This window comes from Pimephales promelas, chromosome 3 (assembly GCF_988280905.1).
Source record: "Pimephales promelas chromosome 3, fPimPro1.hap1.1, whole genome shotgun sequence".
NCBI classification, from domain to species: domain Eukaryota; kingdom Metazoa; phylum Chordata; class Actinopteri; order Cypriniformes; family Leuciscidae; genus Pimephales; species Pimephales promelas.
The window spans coordinates 41,038,075-41,054,399 of record NC_142771.1 but is presented as its reverse complement, the minus strand read 5'-3'; the positions used below and the strand labels follow the sequence as shown (position 1 = coordinate 41,054,399).

Genomic DNA, 16,325 nt, shown 5'->3' with positions numbered 1-16,325 from the left:
GTTAAATAAACTCTTAACAAAAAAACAAACATTTCGGTAAGATCAATGTAAAAAAATGTCTAAATATTTATACTTTTCTTTATCTATATCTTGCTCAAACATAAAATAACCTGATCCTGTTTGATCAAGCTGTGCGACTGTTCTGACTTTTTTTTGCATATTGCATCAAAATCCTGTCTATTCTTTGTATGCATTTAGTGTATCTAAAATAAAAAGAGTTTTATATACAGGTTTGTGGCTCTTAATTTATTTGTATTAATAAACACTAAACTTATGTCCACTGTTCTTTTTATAAATATAGGATTTGTATTTTAGTAATTATTATAGATTATAGTCGAATCGAGAATAAAAATCGAATCGAACTGAGAGCTTGCGAATCGAAATCGAATCGAAATGAACATGTGAATCGATACCCAGCCCTAACAAATAACTCAATAGTAAAAGTCTCAGAGTATCCAGACAGAGGGCACGACACACACTAGTCTGAAAGACTCATTTTAATGTTTTCTTTTTTTTTTAACCATAACATCCAAATTATTACTGTTGAATAATGTTACCATTGTAATCACGGTCAATTTTGAAATTGGGTAATCTCAACATCACTAATTGCAATCATTCAGAGGTCCTTGTAAAGATAATTTATGGGTTGAAGAGCTGTGTTTATTGTAGTGTATATTCTCTAAAAGAGAGCAAACTAACATTAACACTTCCTGTTGTTGTAGATTATCTCAGTGTATGGTGACAGAGGAAGGTTGTGCTGCTCTGGCCTCAGCTCTGAGTTCAAACCCTTCACACCTGAGAGAGCTGGATCTGAGCTGCAATCACCCAGGAGAATCAGGAGTGAAGCTGCTCTCTGATATAATGAAGCATCCAGACTGCACACTGGACAAACTCAAGTAAGTGCATCAGTAAGAATCATCCTGTCTGGTGTGAATGTGAGACTGATAATTTTTGATAGTTTTTTAACATTGAAGGGGTACCCAGTGTGTCAAAAAGTGACACCAAGCAGTCCCGACAAAGCATTCAGATGAGTTGTTAGTGAGAATGTGTTGAGAAAATAATTTATAGACTCTACAATAGAAGCCATAGAAACCTCACAAAGATGTAGTACTGGAACTTTTTTTCCCAACATACTCTTTAAGAGACCTCCATCTTACATCGATCACCTAAACAGATAACCTTCTCGAACATGTCTGTGAACACATTTATGACACAGCGCATGTGTAAGATTTACATCTTAGGTTAGGTTATTTTACAAATATATTTTTAAATTTTATTTCACAGTTAATTTACAAATAAATAAAAAATCTGTCCCACATCAGAGGACAGAGAAATGTTATTATAACAGCACGCCATTTCAGAAGATGTCATATTACTATAATGTTAAAGATCAACAACAATCCTAGACATAAACACATGAACAGCCACAATTGTTGTTTTGAAAGCAATTTTCAGACTGTTTTTTTTTTTTACTGATCCAAGTTTTTTGCCTTCAAACAGTATCACTTCTCACATTTATTAAAAACTTTGACAAACATTTTTAATCATGATCATGGTAGGGATGGGACGATTACCGGTTTCACGATAAACCACAATAAAATATACTGACGGTTAGTATTATCGATTAAAATTTAATTATCATTAAAACCGTGTTTGATTATCACAATTTTAATAACTCACTGAATCCTGTCAGCCAGTCTGACGCAGGTGCGCAGCACGCAGTGTTTTTTTAACCCTCTGGGGACCAAGGGCTATTTGGGCTCCTTGAGAGGTTCTGACATGCCCTGACATCTGTGTTTTTTTTCAGCTGCTTATGAACATATTAATGACACAAGTGAAATGACACTATATTTAGCAGAAACAGGGCAACCATGATATATGGGCAACATGTTTCTACAGGTTTGTATTTTTGAGAGAATATTGTTTATGTGTGGTTATTGTAAAAACTAAAAATGAAAGTTTCTGAAATAAGGCCACAAAACACATGCTAAATACGTGTCTACAAGACTTTTGACTAATTGGTGTTGTTGCCTAGGGTTTTTTCTTCACAATGATCTGAAAATCATCCTCCTAATCGTTCACATAAAACTGTAAATTGGGTTATATTGTGAAAAACATTTTTTTGTTTGCCAAGGCAATAGCGAATCGGCGTGAACAGGCCAGCCCTCATCATGTATAATTAGGTGATTCTCACCTGAGAGACAAAGACACGCATAATAATGAGCCTTTCATTCAGGTGAGTCAGACAAGAAAAAATTGAAAGGACAACATACACACATACATATACATATATGTATATATATTCAGATGCAAAAGCCTCTAAGTGCCAATTGAAATTCTTCTAGAATGATAATTTTATCAAGCTTGCATATTTAAGTTCAGTAATTTAACTTAAATGACTATTAATAGGTAGTTTTCATTGCCATTTAAGTGAAATTACTGAACTTAATTATACCAGCTTGATAAAAATGATCATTCTAGAAGAAAATTTCAAATGGCACTTGCATCTGAACTCTTTTGCATCAGGCTTTTGCATCTGAACTCTTACATGTATGTATAAAATCAAAGTATAAATGAAAGCCAAAAAACATTTTAGTCATACCTGGAAACAAATCCTGATCAAATAGTTGCCATTTTAGTATTGGTTCAAAGTTAGAGTTTAAAACATCTTGAAAAGAAAATAATATGAGCAGAAACTCTAACAGTCTAACTAAATGTTCATACGTTCCTTCACACACCCGAATCATATTTAAACACTCTTTTTGGTTATACAGATAACTAGGCTTTAGAATGTTAACTTACTAATGTAAGGATGTCGGAGCGAAAGTGAATTAACGCACGGCGCGCGCGTCTGAATTCGTCTATTCCTTCCTATCAGATGCGCATTTAATATTTAAACAGTCTTTGTGGAGTTTACAGACATTATTCAATAACGCGATTAGAACAAAGCACTTAAAGGAGACATATCATGCAAAATCCACTTTTAGCCCTTAAATGCATTTTGTTGTATATTTGGAGTGTTTATAAGTACAGAAAAGATGAAATTATTCTCTTCAGGTGCTTCGTTTATATCTTTATATTATGTTTTGGTCATATTTTTCAACCTGTTTAGATTTTTCTGTTCTCTATGATGTTTTTATACTATCACGTCAACGTATTTGCAGCGGAACAGCCAAATAAGGACATTGACTACCGGGCCAACACTTCGAAAAATCCGCCATTATTATTTCTCGCTCCTATTTTGTAGTCCGAGCTCAATGATGCAGAAGTTACGAGAGGGCAAGTCAAAATGTTCGGTTGTTGGATGTACGTTAGGCTACGTTCACACTGCAGGCTGAAACGACCTAATTCCGATTTTTTTTGCCCCTATGCGACCTGTATCTGATTTTTTCATGACAGTCTAAACGACACAGATTCGATCTTTTCAATTGCGCCCCAGGCCACTTGGGCATGTGGTCTAAATCCGATATGTATCCGATCTTTTGAAATGCGACTTCAATCTGAACAGCCAGGTCACATATATCCGACCCGCACGTCATTGCACGCACCTGTAGCCAGCCAATACACGCTAACTCCAACGCGTTTCCTCACTGTTATGGGCCACTGCAGACGTGTCTCTTCCCCAGTGTTGTGCCTGAACGCGTTCAATGAACGATAGTGCATGAACGCGTTCATATTTTCGCGTATCATATTATTCACGTTCGCCCAAAATAAACATACTGTATTACTGCCTGATGAACATTACTGTGAACACGTTCATTCTGGTGTCTGTGAACGTGCGCTCTCTATCAGTATAACTTTGTACAGTAGGGTGCCAAGTGAAAACCTGGCTAAAACACATGTAAACATGCCTTAAAATGTAGCGAATAACCACCCAATCTGGCAAAACCAGCCACCAGTGTCGCACCGCGGCCGCCGGTGACAAAGCAAGCAGCGCCGCGGACACGCACTATCAATTAAACGGGTTTTATGACGAGGTCGGTGAGGATCGGAAAAATCTTACATTTATGTGCAAACTGCCCGTCGATAAAATAATTATTGTCTGTGTTTGTATATGGGCTGTGGCAATAATAATAATAAAACAAAAGCTCGCAACAAATGAAAAAAAAGAACTATTCCGCAAACAACAAGTGACGTCGTTGACCGTTGATTACTCTTCTGCGCATGCGGGTCATTTCTGGGTCATTTCACGTTCACACAGGAGATCACAAAAGGTCGCATTTAATTGGAAATGTGAACGGCCTTGCAAAAAAAATCGAATTTTTTCAAAAAATCGGAATTGAGCATTAAGCTCTGCAGTGTGAACGTAGCCTTAGTGACCTGAAGCACTTCAAGGATTCCCACTTCAACAACCTCCGCCAGTATAAAGAAGGGTTTGTCGATCGACTTCGTCTGAATGAGAGGTCAATTCCTTCTATGTTTGGAGACGACGAACAGAGCATTTCGATAAGCTGTTAATATCGTTAATAAAAATAAAGTACTTTACTTTCTTAAAACACATGGTGGTCATGGTTTAGCAGTACCTTTGTCTTTCTTTGTTTTTGTTTTGAAGTAACGTTACACGTCTGCAGTATTATTGTTCTTGAGTTTCATCAATGGTCATTTAGCTGCTGTGTTTCTGATGCTTTTCTAAACGTATCATATTATCAATACATATTTTTTGTGGTAAGATTAGACCGTAGTCATTTATCTTGTCAGTGTGCTTGTTTTAACAAGAGATATAATCGACTTTCACTAATAACACAATACAGTTAACTCACATACCAATACATCGATATGAAGAGGTTGTTCTACAGGTTCGTCGTCGTCTTTATCAACTCGCTCACTCTGGCTTGAATATGTAAGGCTTGATGGACAAGTCTTCTGTTGTTGACATTTTATTAACGTGTGAATAAAAATGTTCTTTGAAGGTATCGTATGTCATATATCTCTTATCAAACTAAAATAATGGCCGAACGGGGGAGTTGAACCGACCGTGAACTCATCGACCCGGAGAGCGGACGGGGTATGACGCATCTACTTTTTATTTAAAGGGCATCAGCTGAATCCATGCTCCTCAAAATGAAACTGTAATGGCGCTTTTCCACTGCATAGTACGGTACGGTTCGGTTCGGTACGGCTCACTTTGCCGCTTTTCCACTGCATGGTACAGTACGGTTCGGTTCGGTACGGCTCACTTTGCCGCTTTTCCACTGCATGGTACAGTACGGTTCGGTTCGGTACGGCTCACTTGTGGTGCTTTTCCACCCCAGACAGCAAACTGACATTGAATCAACGTGGAAACGACGTCTCTCATGACATTGAAACAACGTTAATTTGCTCATCGAATTAACGTTGAACCAACGTCAGACGCGGCATTCTTCAAAGCTAAATGAAATCGAAAATTGGTTTGCTTTCATAACGTTGAAATAACGCGTTGATTTCAAGTTGATTTTCCGTTAGTTTTGAAAGAATGACGCGTCTGACGTTGGTTCAACGTTAATTCGATGAGCAAAACAATGTCAGATCAACGTTGTTTCGATGTCATATTTCCACGTTGATTCAATGTCAGTTTGCTATCTGGGACTGCATGGTACGGTACAGTACAGTTCGCTTCGGGTCGCTTTAAATGGTACCTGGTCTGTTGAGGTTCCAAGCGTACCGTACCGGTACTAAAATGTGACGTGAAACACTGCAGATCAGTGATTGGTCAGACAGAATCGTCACTACCAGCGTCACTACTAGCGTCATTGGATTTGCGACACGAGACACTTTTTTAGCAGTATTTTGTTTTGCTGCCGTCAGCCTCATTTTAAACACATTTTTTCCGTCTAGCAGTTAAAAACAACCACATACCGAGAATCAGGAACACCATCCCCTCGATAGGCTCCATTGTTCCTGTGTTGTGGGTTTGAAAATGTGGCGCTTTTAAGATGATGTCATGGCAGTAGAGGCGCGTGCAAATAACGATCAGTCCCACACACTTTGAAGGGGTACTACTGCAGTGGAAAAGCAACCGAGCTAAGCGAACCGAACCGATCCGTACCGAGTCGAGTCATACCACGCAGTGGAAACGCGAAGCGAGCCGAACTGTTCCGCGCCGAGTCGAACCGTACTGAGCCGAACCGCACCGTTCTATGCAGTGGAAAAGCGCCATAACGGAGGTAACTTTTTTCCAGGATCTCCTCACTACGCAGCAAGATGAAAGTTAGAACGAGTTAGGACAACGTTAGATCCATTATAAACTGTATGTTTTTATCGATGTGGGCGTTTTCATGGTTTGCCTCAACATTACAGTTTGAATAGCACGCACTCTCAGTGGGCGGGGTCACATTAACACGTCATTCGCTATAATGAGGTAAAAGAGAAAAGACTGCCATCTCTCTCTTTTCATTCAGATTACATCAACAGAGAATAGTTGCCTTTTTATATAAATGACTTCATTTAAAAGAAGAGAATCTCAGCTTCGTAAAGAGAGATATTTTGTGTGTCTGTGACAAGTATTTAACGAGTTACAGGTAATTTTTCGGACGCGTTTCAGAAAGATTTTTGCTGAGACAGAGTGAGCTGAAATGGCACCCTGTTTTATTTATTTATTTTACAAAAACACAAGGTTTTGATATTACTAAGAGTGTACGCAAAAAAAGAAGACCCTCTATAGTTTATAATCATGTATTGATTTTATTTATATGACCATTAATGACGGAGTATTTTAAGCCTATGTTGCAGCTATGTGAAAAAAAAACGATCAAAACGCGGGGACGCGTTATTGGTCCCCTGGGGGTTAAATTACTATTCGAGAAGGAATGGAGGAAGGTAGTGACCGTGCTCGGGAGATTTTTCAGCCTTTTAAGAGGACCAAATCAAAAGTGTGGTCATATTTTGGCTTTTACAAAAGTCCTGAGGGAAACTTGATCGAGGACGGTCACCCTATCGGCAGAACAAAAAGTCACTGCAATAGAAACACTTCAAATCTGCTGTTATAATGAACACAAGGCAAGTTAACTTTGACCTCAATACCAAAACTACGTCTGTAAAACAATTGGGCACGAAACGTTGTTTTGAGTTGAAACATTTTATGTCACTCACTTGAAATAGACGTGAAGCTTCCGTGATAAAAAGTTCGCAGCAAGTGGCTTTGAGCGAAAGACGAACAAACAACTTCAAACAAGACTATTATTAAGAGTGACATTTTAAGGGATAGTAATGTATAGATACATCACGTATTACACCGATTTTATTTTTACCACATAATTACGGGGACATATTGAATTCAGTGAGATTAGCTAATGTTTTAAATCTTACCTGTTTATAAATTCATATTGTAAAACAATCGTCCAGACAATAGGCTATGTATCACACCAATATTATCAAACTCTGTAAACAATAAATCAACTCTGATTTCATTTTAAATACAATCAAAAACCAGAGACGCAAGACGGCAAGTTGTTGGCTATTTGAATGAAATGAGCGCGTGTCCGTTGTGATATGGATGTGTGCTGTGAGTGTGTAATAATGCATTGCTATTGATGACGGGCATTTTAAAGAAGGAAATGCCATAGAATAGAATCTTGCGGTAAAAAACTGCATAGAGCTGCTTGTTTTATTTCTTGTTTATTGATTTTCAATTATAAAACTTGAAATGTTTTCAGTGTGGGCATCAGTTCTTTTTGAACACTTTCATCTAATTTTAACAAAACCATGATAATATTGATAATCACGATAATTTTGGACACTATAATCGTGATATGAAATTTTCATACCGTCCCATCCCTAGATCATGGTTTCTGCTTCTCAATTATGCTGAATTTTTATTTTTATTTTATTTGATATTTTCGATATTGCGCATTTATCACAATCCTCCAATAACTTTTTAATGCTTGTGTTTCCAGATGTCAAGAGCACAAATTCCTCCAATTAGAGCTTTTCTCTTAAATGGATACATTTTCTGTCAAGTGCTTTACTTTATCTCCCAATCTGGCAAACTATACATGCAGTCGGCAACGCGTCATAGTTGGGGGGCGTGGTCGGCGTGGGGGAAAGCAGCGCGACCATCCTATGTATTTGAATGACAAAAATGTCATATTGCGAGTTATTTATGCGTGCCGACCGGCAATGGTACATTGCAAAATAAACTGTAATAGGTTATGATTGCCCTTATTTAATTAAAAACATGGTCAATGACCCAACCAAATGGCCGGAGGTGTCGTTTTCAGACTATTGTTATCTGGTTGAATCTCCAGGTAAGACATCGCGGAAGCTACCGGAAACACAAGCCTATTACTCAATCAACTTGCGTATAAGTTACTATAAGTCCATAAAACCAACCAAACCTATAAGTCACTTACCAATTGTACGTATGCTTCACTCCAAACTATTAATCCTTTTGTAAAACGGTGATCAGTAGTAGTAGCTACGAAGGTGCAGAGGGACTTTGCTGACAGTTATCCGAATTCTTCTCATTCGACTGCAGTCTGATAACCTTCAGCTGATAACGCTAATGTGACTGAGACATCCCTTATGAAAAACAACTAAAGGAATCTTGTAGTATTTTAGGACAAAATATTATAGTAACGTTAATCCTATACTATAGTATTTTAGGACATAGCCTAGAAGTATAGAGGTATTAAAGAACATCACAGAAGTATTATACACTACTATAGAATACTAATAGCCATAGGATTACTATAGTTCTTTTTCGTAAGGGATGTAACGTCTGACAAATCTGGCCCACTGCCTAATACGAGTTAAACATCCACTACTATATCACATAGGGACCTCTACACACACAGTAATCTAATAAGATTACTAATACATGATACATAATTTTGCCAATTTGTCCTCCTATCCAGTTCTGTATGTATGTAAGGAAGGCTGTAGAACTTCAATTTATAATTAGTTTCGGTACAGAAAACGACACAGCAACTCTTCGGCATGATTGTCCCATGTATTTCAATGAGCGCCAAGGCAATGTTTTCCCCCACAGGCTAAATTCACATCACGTGACGGGGCGTTCCCGGGGGCGTTCCCAGACCAACCGACTGTATCTATACGCGATCTGCACTGCACTTAAAAAAAAAGAAAAAAAAGAAAACTTTTTTACTGATGATTTGAAAAACCATACATTCATGATTTGAATGCATGGTGGAGTTTAGTTGTCTCTGTTGTGAGATTCGGCTCAAATGAAAGTGTCATTCAGTAAGTATCATTCCTTCACAAGGCCACTTGGGCAATTTGACTAAATCTGCGAGCAAGCCTTCTTAAGGGTGTCTTGTAATAAATCATGCATAAATCTCAACTATATTGTTTGGGATTGTGGTTTCCGACTAAATGCGCTCTGTGCTACAATACAAAGCTTTATTTGTTGTTTTAATAGAAAAATGTAAACATTACTTAGAAAAAATATATTGGAATTAATGTTAGGAAGTTCAGTTTTAGCTTTTGAGAAAAGCTTAATAAGTTTTGCCAGTTTTCATAATGTGTAAATCAGGAAACCGTAAAATAAACCCTGCATATGAGTTTGACGTTCTCTTAAATGTATGCTTACATGAAAGTGCAATAATTCTGAAGAAATAAAAAATGTTTGTTTTTTTTTCAAATGAGAATATTCATGATTAATAATGTATGATTAAAATTTTTGAGCAAAATAATTGTGCAGGGATGTGCAGGATTAAAGTCCGGTTATTTCAGCCTTAAATTATGACCCAACCATGCAGATCAGTAATAAAAACAATTCAGAGAAATTTGTTTCAAAATATTTATATAATAGATTATGTTTAAGTGATAATATTGGTTAAACAAACTACAATATTTAACGTTCATGTGATCCATCTGACTTCGTTATTTCCATAAGATTTAGTTGTGCAACATTGAGAATTATTACCAATTGCACATGTCTCTGTTGAGTTTATGAGTGTGATGGCCAATCAGTGACTAATCAGGTTAGGCATCACTGAAAATTGTATTTTAATTTACTTTTGATTTTTATTTACTGAATGAGATTGATGGGTATTGGAAGCACAGTTGTTTTATTTACCGGACTACAGAATATCACTTATCGCCCTTACATTTTCCCCTAAAGTCTGGAACACACCAAGCCAACGGTCGGCCGTCTGACAGATTTTGTGCGTCGGCCGACTAAGTTTCCTCGGTGTGAAACACGGGTCCGTGCCGTTGGCTGAAAATAGTCCTCGTCGGCTTTGTTTCGCCCAATTCGACATGTTGAATCTGCGTCATGCAGGCCGTTGGGGAAAGAGAGAACTCCGATTGGCTGTTCAGCTTAGTGAAAGAGTCACTAAAATAGTCAATAAAAGACAGCAAAGAAGTCAAAACAGTAAAGATAGAAGGCTGTTCTTATGTTATGTCTTCTTACCTGAGTGTTCCTTGGCGAATATTTCAATATTAACATGAGCGGAGTGGAATAAAGAAAGCGTTTAGCAGGACTGATATTCAAAACGGTAAACACGCGCTGCTTTGTTTACGTTGAAGGCCGCGATATCTTTAACTTTTAACCCATACATCGATGTATGGGTTAAAAGTTAAAGATATCGCGGCCTTGTAAGTTATGGAGTTACGCCACACTGGCAGTTGAAATCAGCTCAGATGCGGCTGCAAAACGACCGGAAGTCATTCATCTCCTATGGAGATTCGCAGACCGCATGCGAATGGGTCCGAAACGGGTCCGACCGAGTGCGGTGCGAAGAAAATCGTGTCCGTTGGTCATCCGGATGCGTTCAAAAATTTGAACTCGTGCGAAAAGCTACGGACGGTTCCTATCCGACAATTCCAGCGGAAGTTGAGCGTTGCTATGGTACTGATGCACAAACCTGAATTATTGACTTTTAATACAATAAATAATGATTTTATAACGATAAGTTGTCATGTCATTTTATAATTTCATGACTTTATAAGGGCAGTTAATACAATTAAATTGAAGGTAGACATTGAACTATTGACCACTATATCACATTTTTATTCGACCTGACATGTCAACGTCCTGAGCAACTTTCCTCACGCAGCATAACCCTCATCCGAGAGATCATACAGAACTGACACAATCAAACTTTAATCTCCCCGCAATTTTTGTTCTACCCGCGTCCGACGCTTTTCACTGTGTAGTACGACGTCCGTTGGGAACGTATTACGGAGCTGATTTAAACTGCCAGTGTGAAGGCGGCGTTAGTCCATGGACGTTACATCGCCGAATGCAGCAGTGTGGACTGAAGTAAACAACAACTTAATTATATTTTAATATACGTGTAATAATCTTCGGAAATACTACCTTTTCTCTGTTCACGCTCCACTTTATCTGCTAAATGATTTAACGCTTGTATTAGCTCTGCCGCGGCAATTTTTTCAACAGTTCAAAACACATAACATAGCCATATGCTATGTTTACCTGTTGTTGCCGAGGCCCGCCTTGATGCAGTGATTGACAGGCCAGGAGGGGGCGTGGTCGGCTCGGATTGCATTTTCAAAGTGCATGAATTTTGCTACATCCATTGCGGGACATTTCATGAAAATGCAATCGCGAGTGTCTTGACTGTGAGTGTAAATGCAATTAATAAAAATAGCATTTGAATGATCATTTTGCCACAGTTTTTGCTTGAATATGTCACACATATCTAATCATTTCTGTAATGCATTTTCATTTCAATTTTGCCACTTATAAAGCGTTTCAATTATGCATATTAAAACTAGTTTATGAAATGGCAAATGTAAATTATGCCATTTCATTTTCATTTTGCACCAAACGTTGCTAGAATTGTAATGTAAAATGTAAATTTAAATACAAAATGCAATGCCATTTTACATATTGCATTGTCATTTAGCATATTACATTTCAAATTGAATAATGCTACACATAAGCTTCCATACAGCTTAACTATAAAGTTGAACAGCGAATTACTGTACATGTCATAAATATATGCATAACGTTACTCCGTGAAGTTTGACAAGTGTGCATTCTTACACAGCAGCAGGGACATTATTCACTAACGTTACAGTGGCTATTGAATCCGCCTAGCAATAGCTAATATTACCAAATAGCTCAAATAGGCTAATTCTAAATCTTCACTTTAGGTGTTTTGTGCAACCGTTCTTATAAGTAACTGTATTGCATTTCTTTATTACATTGTATTGCATTTTGTAAAAATATAGTGTAAGCCATGCATTGCTTGAAAATATTGAGATGTAGTAAATCAGTATAACATATCTGTAGACATGAAGTGGCAACTTCAGCCGTTTGCAGCTATGAAAAGTTTGGCGGCTGCAGCAGCCATTTAGGTTTTGGCTGAGCTGGCTAGCCAGCCAATAACGTCATCAGCCAGCCATTATTCTCAAAACAAATGGCTTCGGGGTCTATGCAGCCGGCAGCGTCGGTTTTCCTTTTTGAATGACGAATATAGACTATTATATCTGCAGAAATACAGTTGGCTCATTAAACGCAGGCGCAGAATGCAGTCGGCTGCAATTCTCTCTGTGTGTTCAAGTATAGCTTTTTACCGCGACGAGAGTGGACGAGAGGCGATAACACATTCGGCTTTCATCAGCGCCAGTTTGTTGGCGTCGGCTTGGTGTGCTCCGGGCTTAAGTTGTTTAGACGCCCTGTTTTTGTATTACTAGAAATATATTATAGCTGATAAATATATTTCCATGTGTCAGTCTTCACAGTTCCTGATTGTTCATGGCTAATTCAGGTGTTTAAAAAACAAAAAGTGTTTGACGCTGGGTCTTTTTTTCACTCACACTATCACATCCCTCATCTCTGATCAGTTTAACCATTATTGTGCAACCCTAATTTGTCTAACACTTTCCCTTTCTGAGTACTAGGACTTTAAGTTTTTTGGTTCCTTTATATCAGGAGGAAAAAGTCCTGTGCCATTGTTTTTTAGCAACGTGATCTCATTTGTGAGCTTTTACCTCTGTATTTCTACTATTATTTTTGTGAGAAAAAATGTATCCATGCCCCAACAAACGAACTGTTGCTGCTATGTCACTTAAAGGAGAACTCCGGCACAAAATGAACCTTTGGTCTAATAAAACATCGGAATCTAGTTTTCTGTTTTCATGATAATCGAATGTAAAGGTTTCTATCTCTGAAAAGTGTATAGCGCCAGTATATGGGGCAAATAATAAGTAAAAAAGAAATCGCTAGTTTATACCACTAACAAGACTCAAAATAGCCCCACACTAACACAGTAACATAATGAGGGTCCCTACATGCAAAACGGAGCATTGAGAACTTTGTAAGTGTACAGACCGTTTAATAAGAAGATACTTTATAAAGACAGTTCACTTTGTGTATACAGGCAGGAGCCATCTTTGGAAAACAGTCTCGATAAGTTGAACCATGAACGCCGTTCATACAGTTCAGCTCACTTGGCACGTCATTTGTGGTTCGTGAGTGAGTAAATTGATTCTCGATTTTGAATAATATTCTGATTCGATATATATGCATATTTTTGATTCTTAAAAAAAAAGAAAACAAGAAAGAAATGTCTAAATCAATAATATTAAATACAACTCATAGGTGTCATTAAAGTGTTTAAAGTTTTGTTTAATTATTATTTTTCAATCTCATGTTACTGTTTTACTCCATCAGTCAACTTATAATAGCTAAGTATTTTAGATTTAAATATTTTGTTTATAATAATTTCCTGCCTTTTAATTAATTTTAAGATATTGTTAATACTAGTTATATTGTTCTTATTAGTTCCTCTGATTCAGTTTTCTCTGTTAATATTTATTATATTGCGTTTTTTGAGCGGCTTGTTTAGTTTTTTTGTGATATCTGGCAACCCTTCAGTGGAGCTTTAATGAAGAGAAGAAGAAGAGGAGCAGAAGATTTAAGAGAGAAGAGAAGAAGAAGAGAGAAGAGAAAGAAGAGAAAAAGACGGGAAGACGGAAAAGAAGAAGAGAGAAGAGAAAGAAGAGAAAAAGACGGGAAGACGGAAAAGAAGAAAAGGAGAAAAGAAGAAGAGAGAAGAGAAGAGTAAAAGAAAAGAAGAGAGAAGAGCTGCTGATGTCACTGCACTTCTGTAATAATGTATTTAAAAATGATAGATTATTATTTGACTGAAGGCAGTGGAGAATGAGACACCGTCGCTAAAAAGACTAAATATTCTGTTGCGTTCTCAATACTTACTGACTTACTCTCAGATACAGGATATGATCATTCACTTTACAAGCAGGTGGTGTTTGTTACCATGGCAACAACAGGTGTTGTTGGTTACCGTGACAACCACAGGTGTTGTTCATTACCATGACAACCGCTTGAGCGTCCAAGTTAAGATCTCGAGCGTCCATGTCTTACGCGCTTCTTGTGTGTAAAACTTCAAAAAAACATGACGTGTGTCATAATTATACATTATTTAAGGTTCATTTGTATTTGTTAAAATATTGATCTACTGTAATTTGTCCCTCTATACAAGCCAATGTCAACTGTGTGTGTGTGTGTGTTCTAGTGTGGATCATGGAGGAGAATTCATGATGACATCAAGACTACACAGATGTAAGTCCTCAAACACAGTTTTAGTGTGTGTTGTTGTAAATGTTCTGTTGTAATGTGTGTTCTTGTGTTCAGACGCCGTTGATCTCACACTGGATCCAAACACAGCAGACACTCGTCTCGTTCTGTCTGAGGAGAACAGAAAGGTGACGCGTGTGGAAGAGAGACGGTTGATTCCTCATCCTCTAGAGATATTTCTGGGGTGGCAGAATCAGTCGTATCCTGATCATCCAGACAGATTTGAGTGTGCTGAGTTTCCTCTGGTTCTGTGTAGAGAGAGTCTGACTGGACGCTGTTACTGGGAGGCTGAATGGAGTGGAAATAAAACTGATATATCAGTGTCATATAAAGGAATCAAGAGGAAAGGAGGGATGTGGTTTGGGAATAATCTGATATCCTGGAGTCTGACACGCACTGATTACGAACTCATTGCCTGGTACAATTGTAACGCCACTCATATTCCTGTTTCAGGCAGTAAGAGAGTAGGAGTGTTTCTTGACGAGTCGGCCGGCACTCTGTCCTTCTACAGCGTCTCTGACACACACACACTCACACACTTACACACATTCAAACACACATTCACTGAACCACTCTGTGCTGGATTTAGAGTTTATAGTGCTAACGCTTCAGTGTCTCTGTGTCACATTCAAAGAAAATGAGGAACCATTTAACAATTCCTCAATTTAAATGTTTTAAATTCATAAATATACACACAAACACACACACACACACACAAAAGTCCACATTTCACATTTTTGATCTATATGTATTATTAGTGGTGCTTGCTGAAAGCAAGGCAACACTATTACTATTGTGTTTTTTGAGTCGGCCCAAAAGTTTGACGCGCTACTCCTCCCGCAGTTTTTGTCACACATCCATGAATGAGGTCTCAAAACGTGCGGATTATTCGGGAATGGTGTGCTATGACTTTTCTAAGCGATCGTGGGTACGATGTTCGCCCGAAGGGCGAACAAATTTCCCAAAAATCCCATAGACTTAACATTGCGACAAACTTTGACGATTCATAGCTCCGAGCTAGGATTTCACAGAAGCCTGTGATTTACCACATTTGAAGAGGCTGACAGGCTCTGTAAGAACATACCTCACAATGGGGTAAAAGTTGCACCCCTGGGGGGCAGGAGCTGCCCAAATTTTCCCCCATTGACCCCAATGTTATTTAAAATTTCTAGTATAGCATTATACTATTCCAGGAAAAAGTTTGGCGCACTCCTACGTCCACAGTTTTTGTCACAGACCCATGAATGAGGCATCAAATCGTGCGGCCTATTGAAGAGAAGTGTCCTATCACTTTTATCAGAGATTGGGGGTACGGTGTTCGACCCAGGGGCGAACAAATTTCCAAAAAATCCCATAGACTTAACATTGAGACAAACTTTGACGACTCATAGCTCCGAACAACGATTTCGGAAAAACGTGTGATTTGCCACATTTGAAGAGGCTGGCAGCCTCTGTAAGAACATACCTCACAATGGGGTAAAAGTTGCACCCCTGGGGGGCAGGAGCTACCCAAAATTTTCCCCATTGACTTACTATGGTGAAGGATGTCCCATCAAATGCATGTGTTTTTCCTACTATGGTAAATTGCATAGGGATTTTGTATTGAACATAGCTCTGGATCATAGTGTCATAGAGACAAGGGGGCGGGCTCATTTTACTCAGACGACCAATCAGTCTCTCAGGATCATTGTGAAGCTATCAAGCCACGGCCTAGCAACCATATAGAGCACCTTAGCAACAACTCCCATAGACTTCCATTGAAAGAGATCAAAGGGATATCTCCGGATAGAAGTGTCATAGAAACACAAGGGTGGTCTCG

General features: G+C 38.2%; 1 protein-coding gene across 1 annotated transcript in view; it reads left to right on the top strand.

The window, feature by feature from the left end:
- LOC120485518 (uncharacterized) overlaps positions 1-15,948 on the top strand; it is a 68,567-nt gene extending 52,619 nt beyond the window's left edge. Inside the window, exons 7-9 of the mRNA XM_089128894.1 lie at positions 723-896; positions 14,445-14,491; positions 14,564-15,948. Coding sequence (XP_088985020.1) covers positions 723-896; positions 14,445-14,491; positions 14,564-15,147 — 805 coding nt within the window. The 3' untranslated portion in view covers positions 15,148-15,948. The remainder of the gene's footprint in view (positions 1-722; positions 897-14,444; positions 14,492-14,563) is intronic.
- The last annotated feature ends 377 nt before the right edge of the window (positions 15,949-16,325 follow it).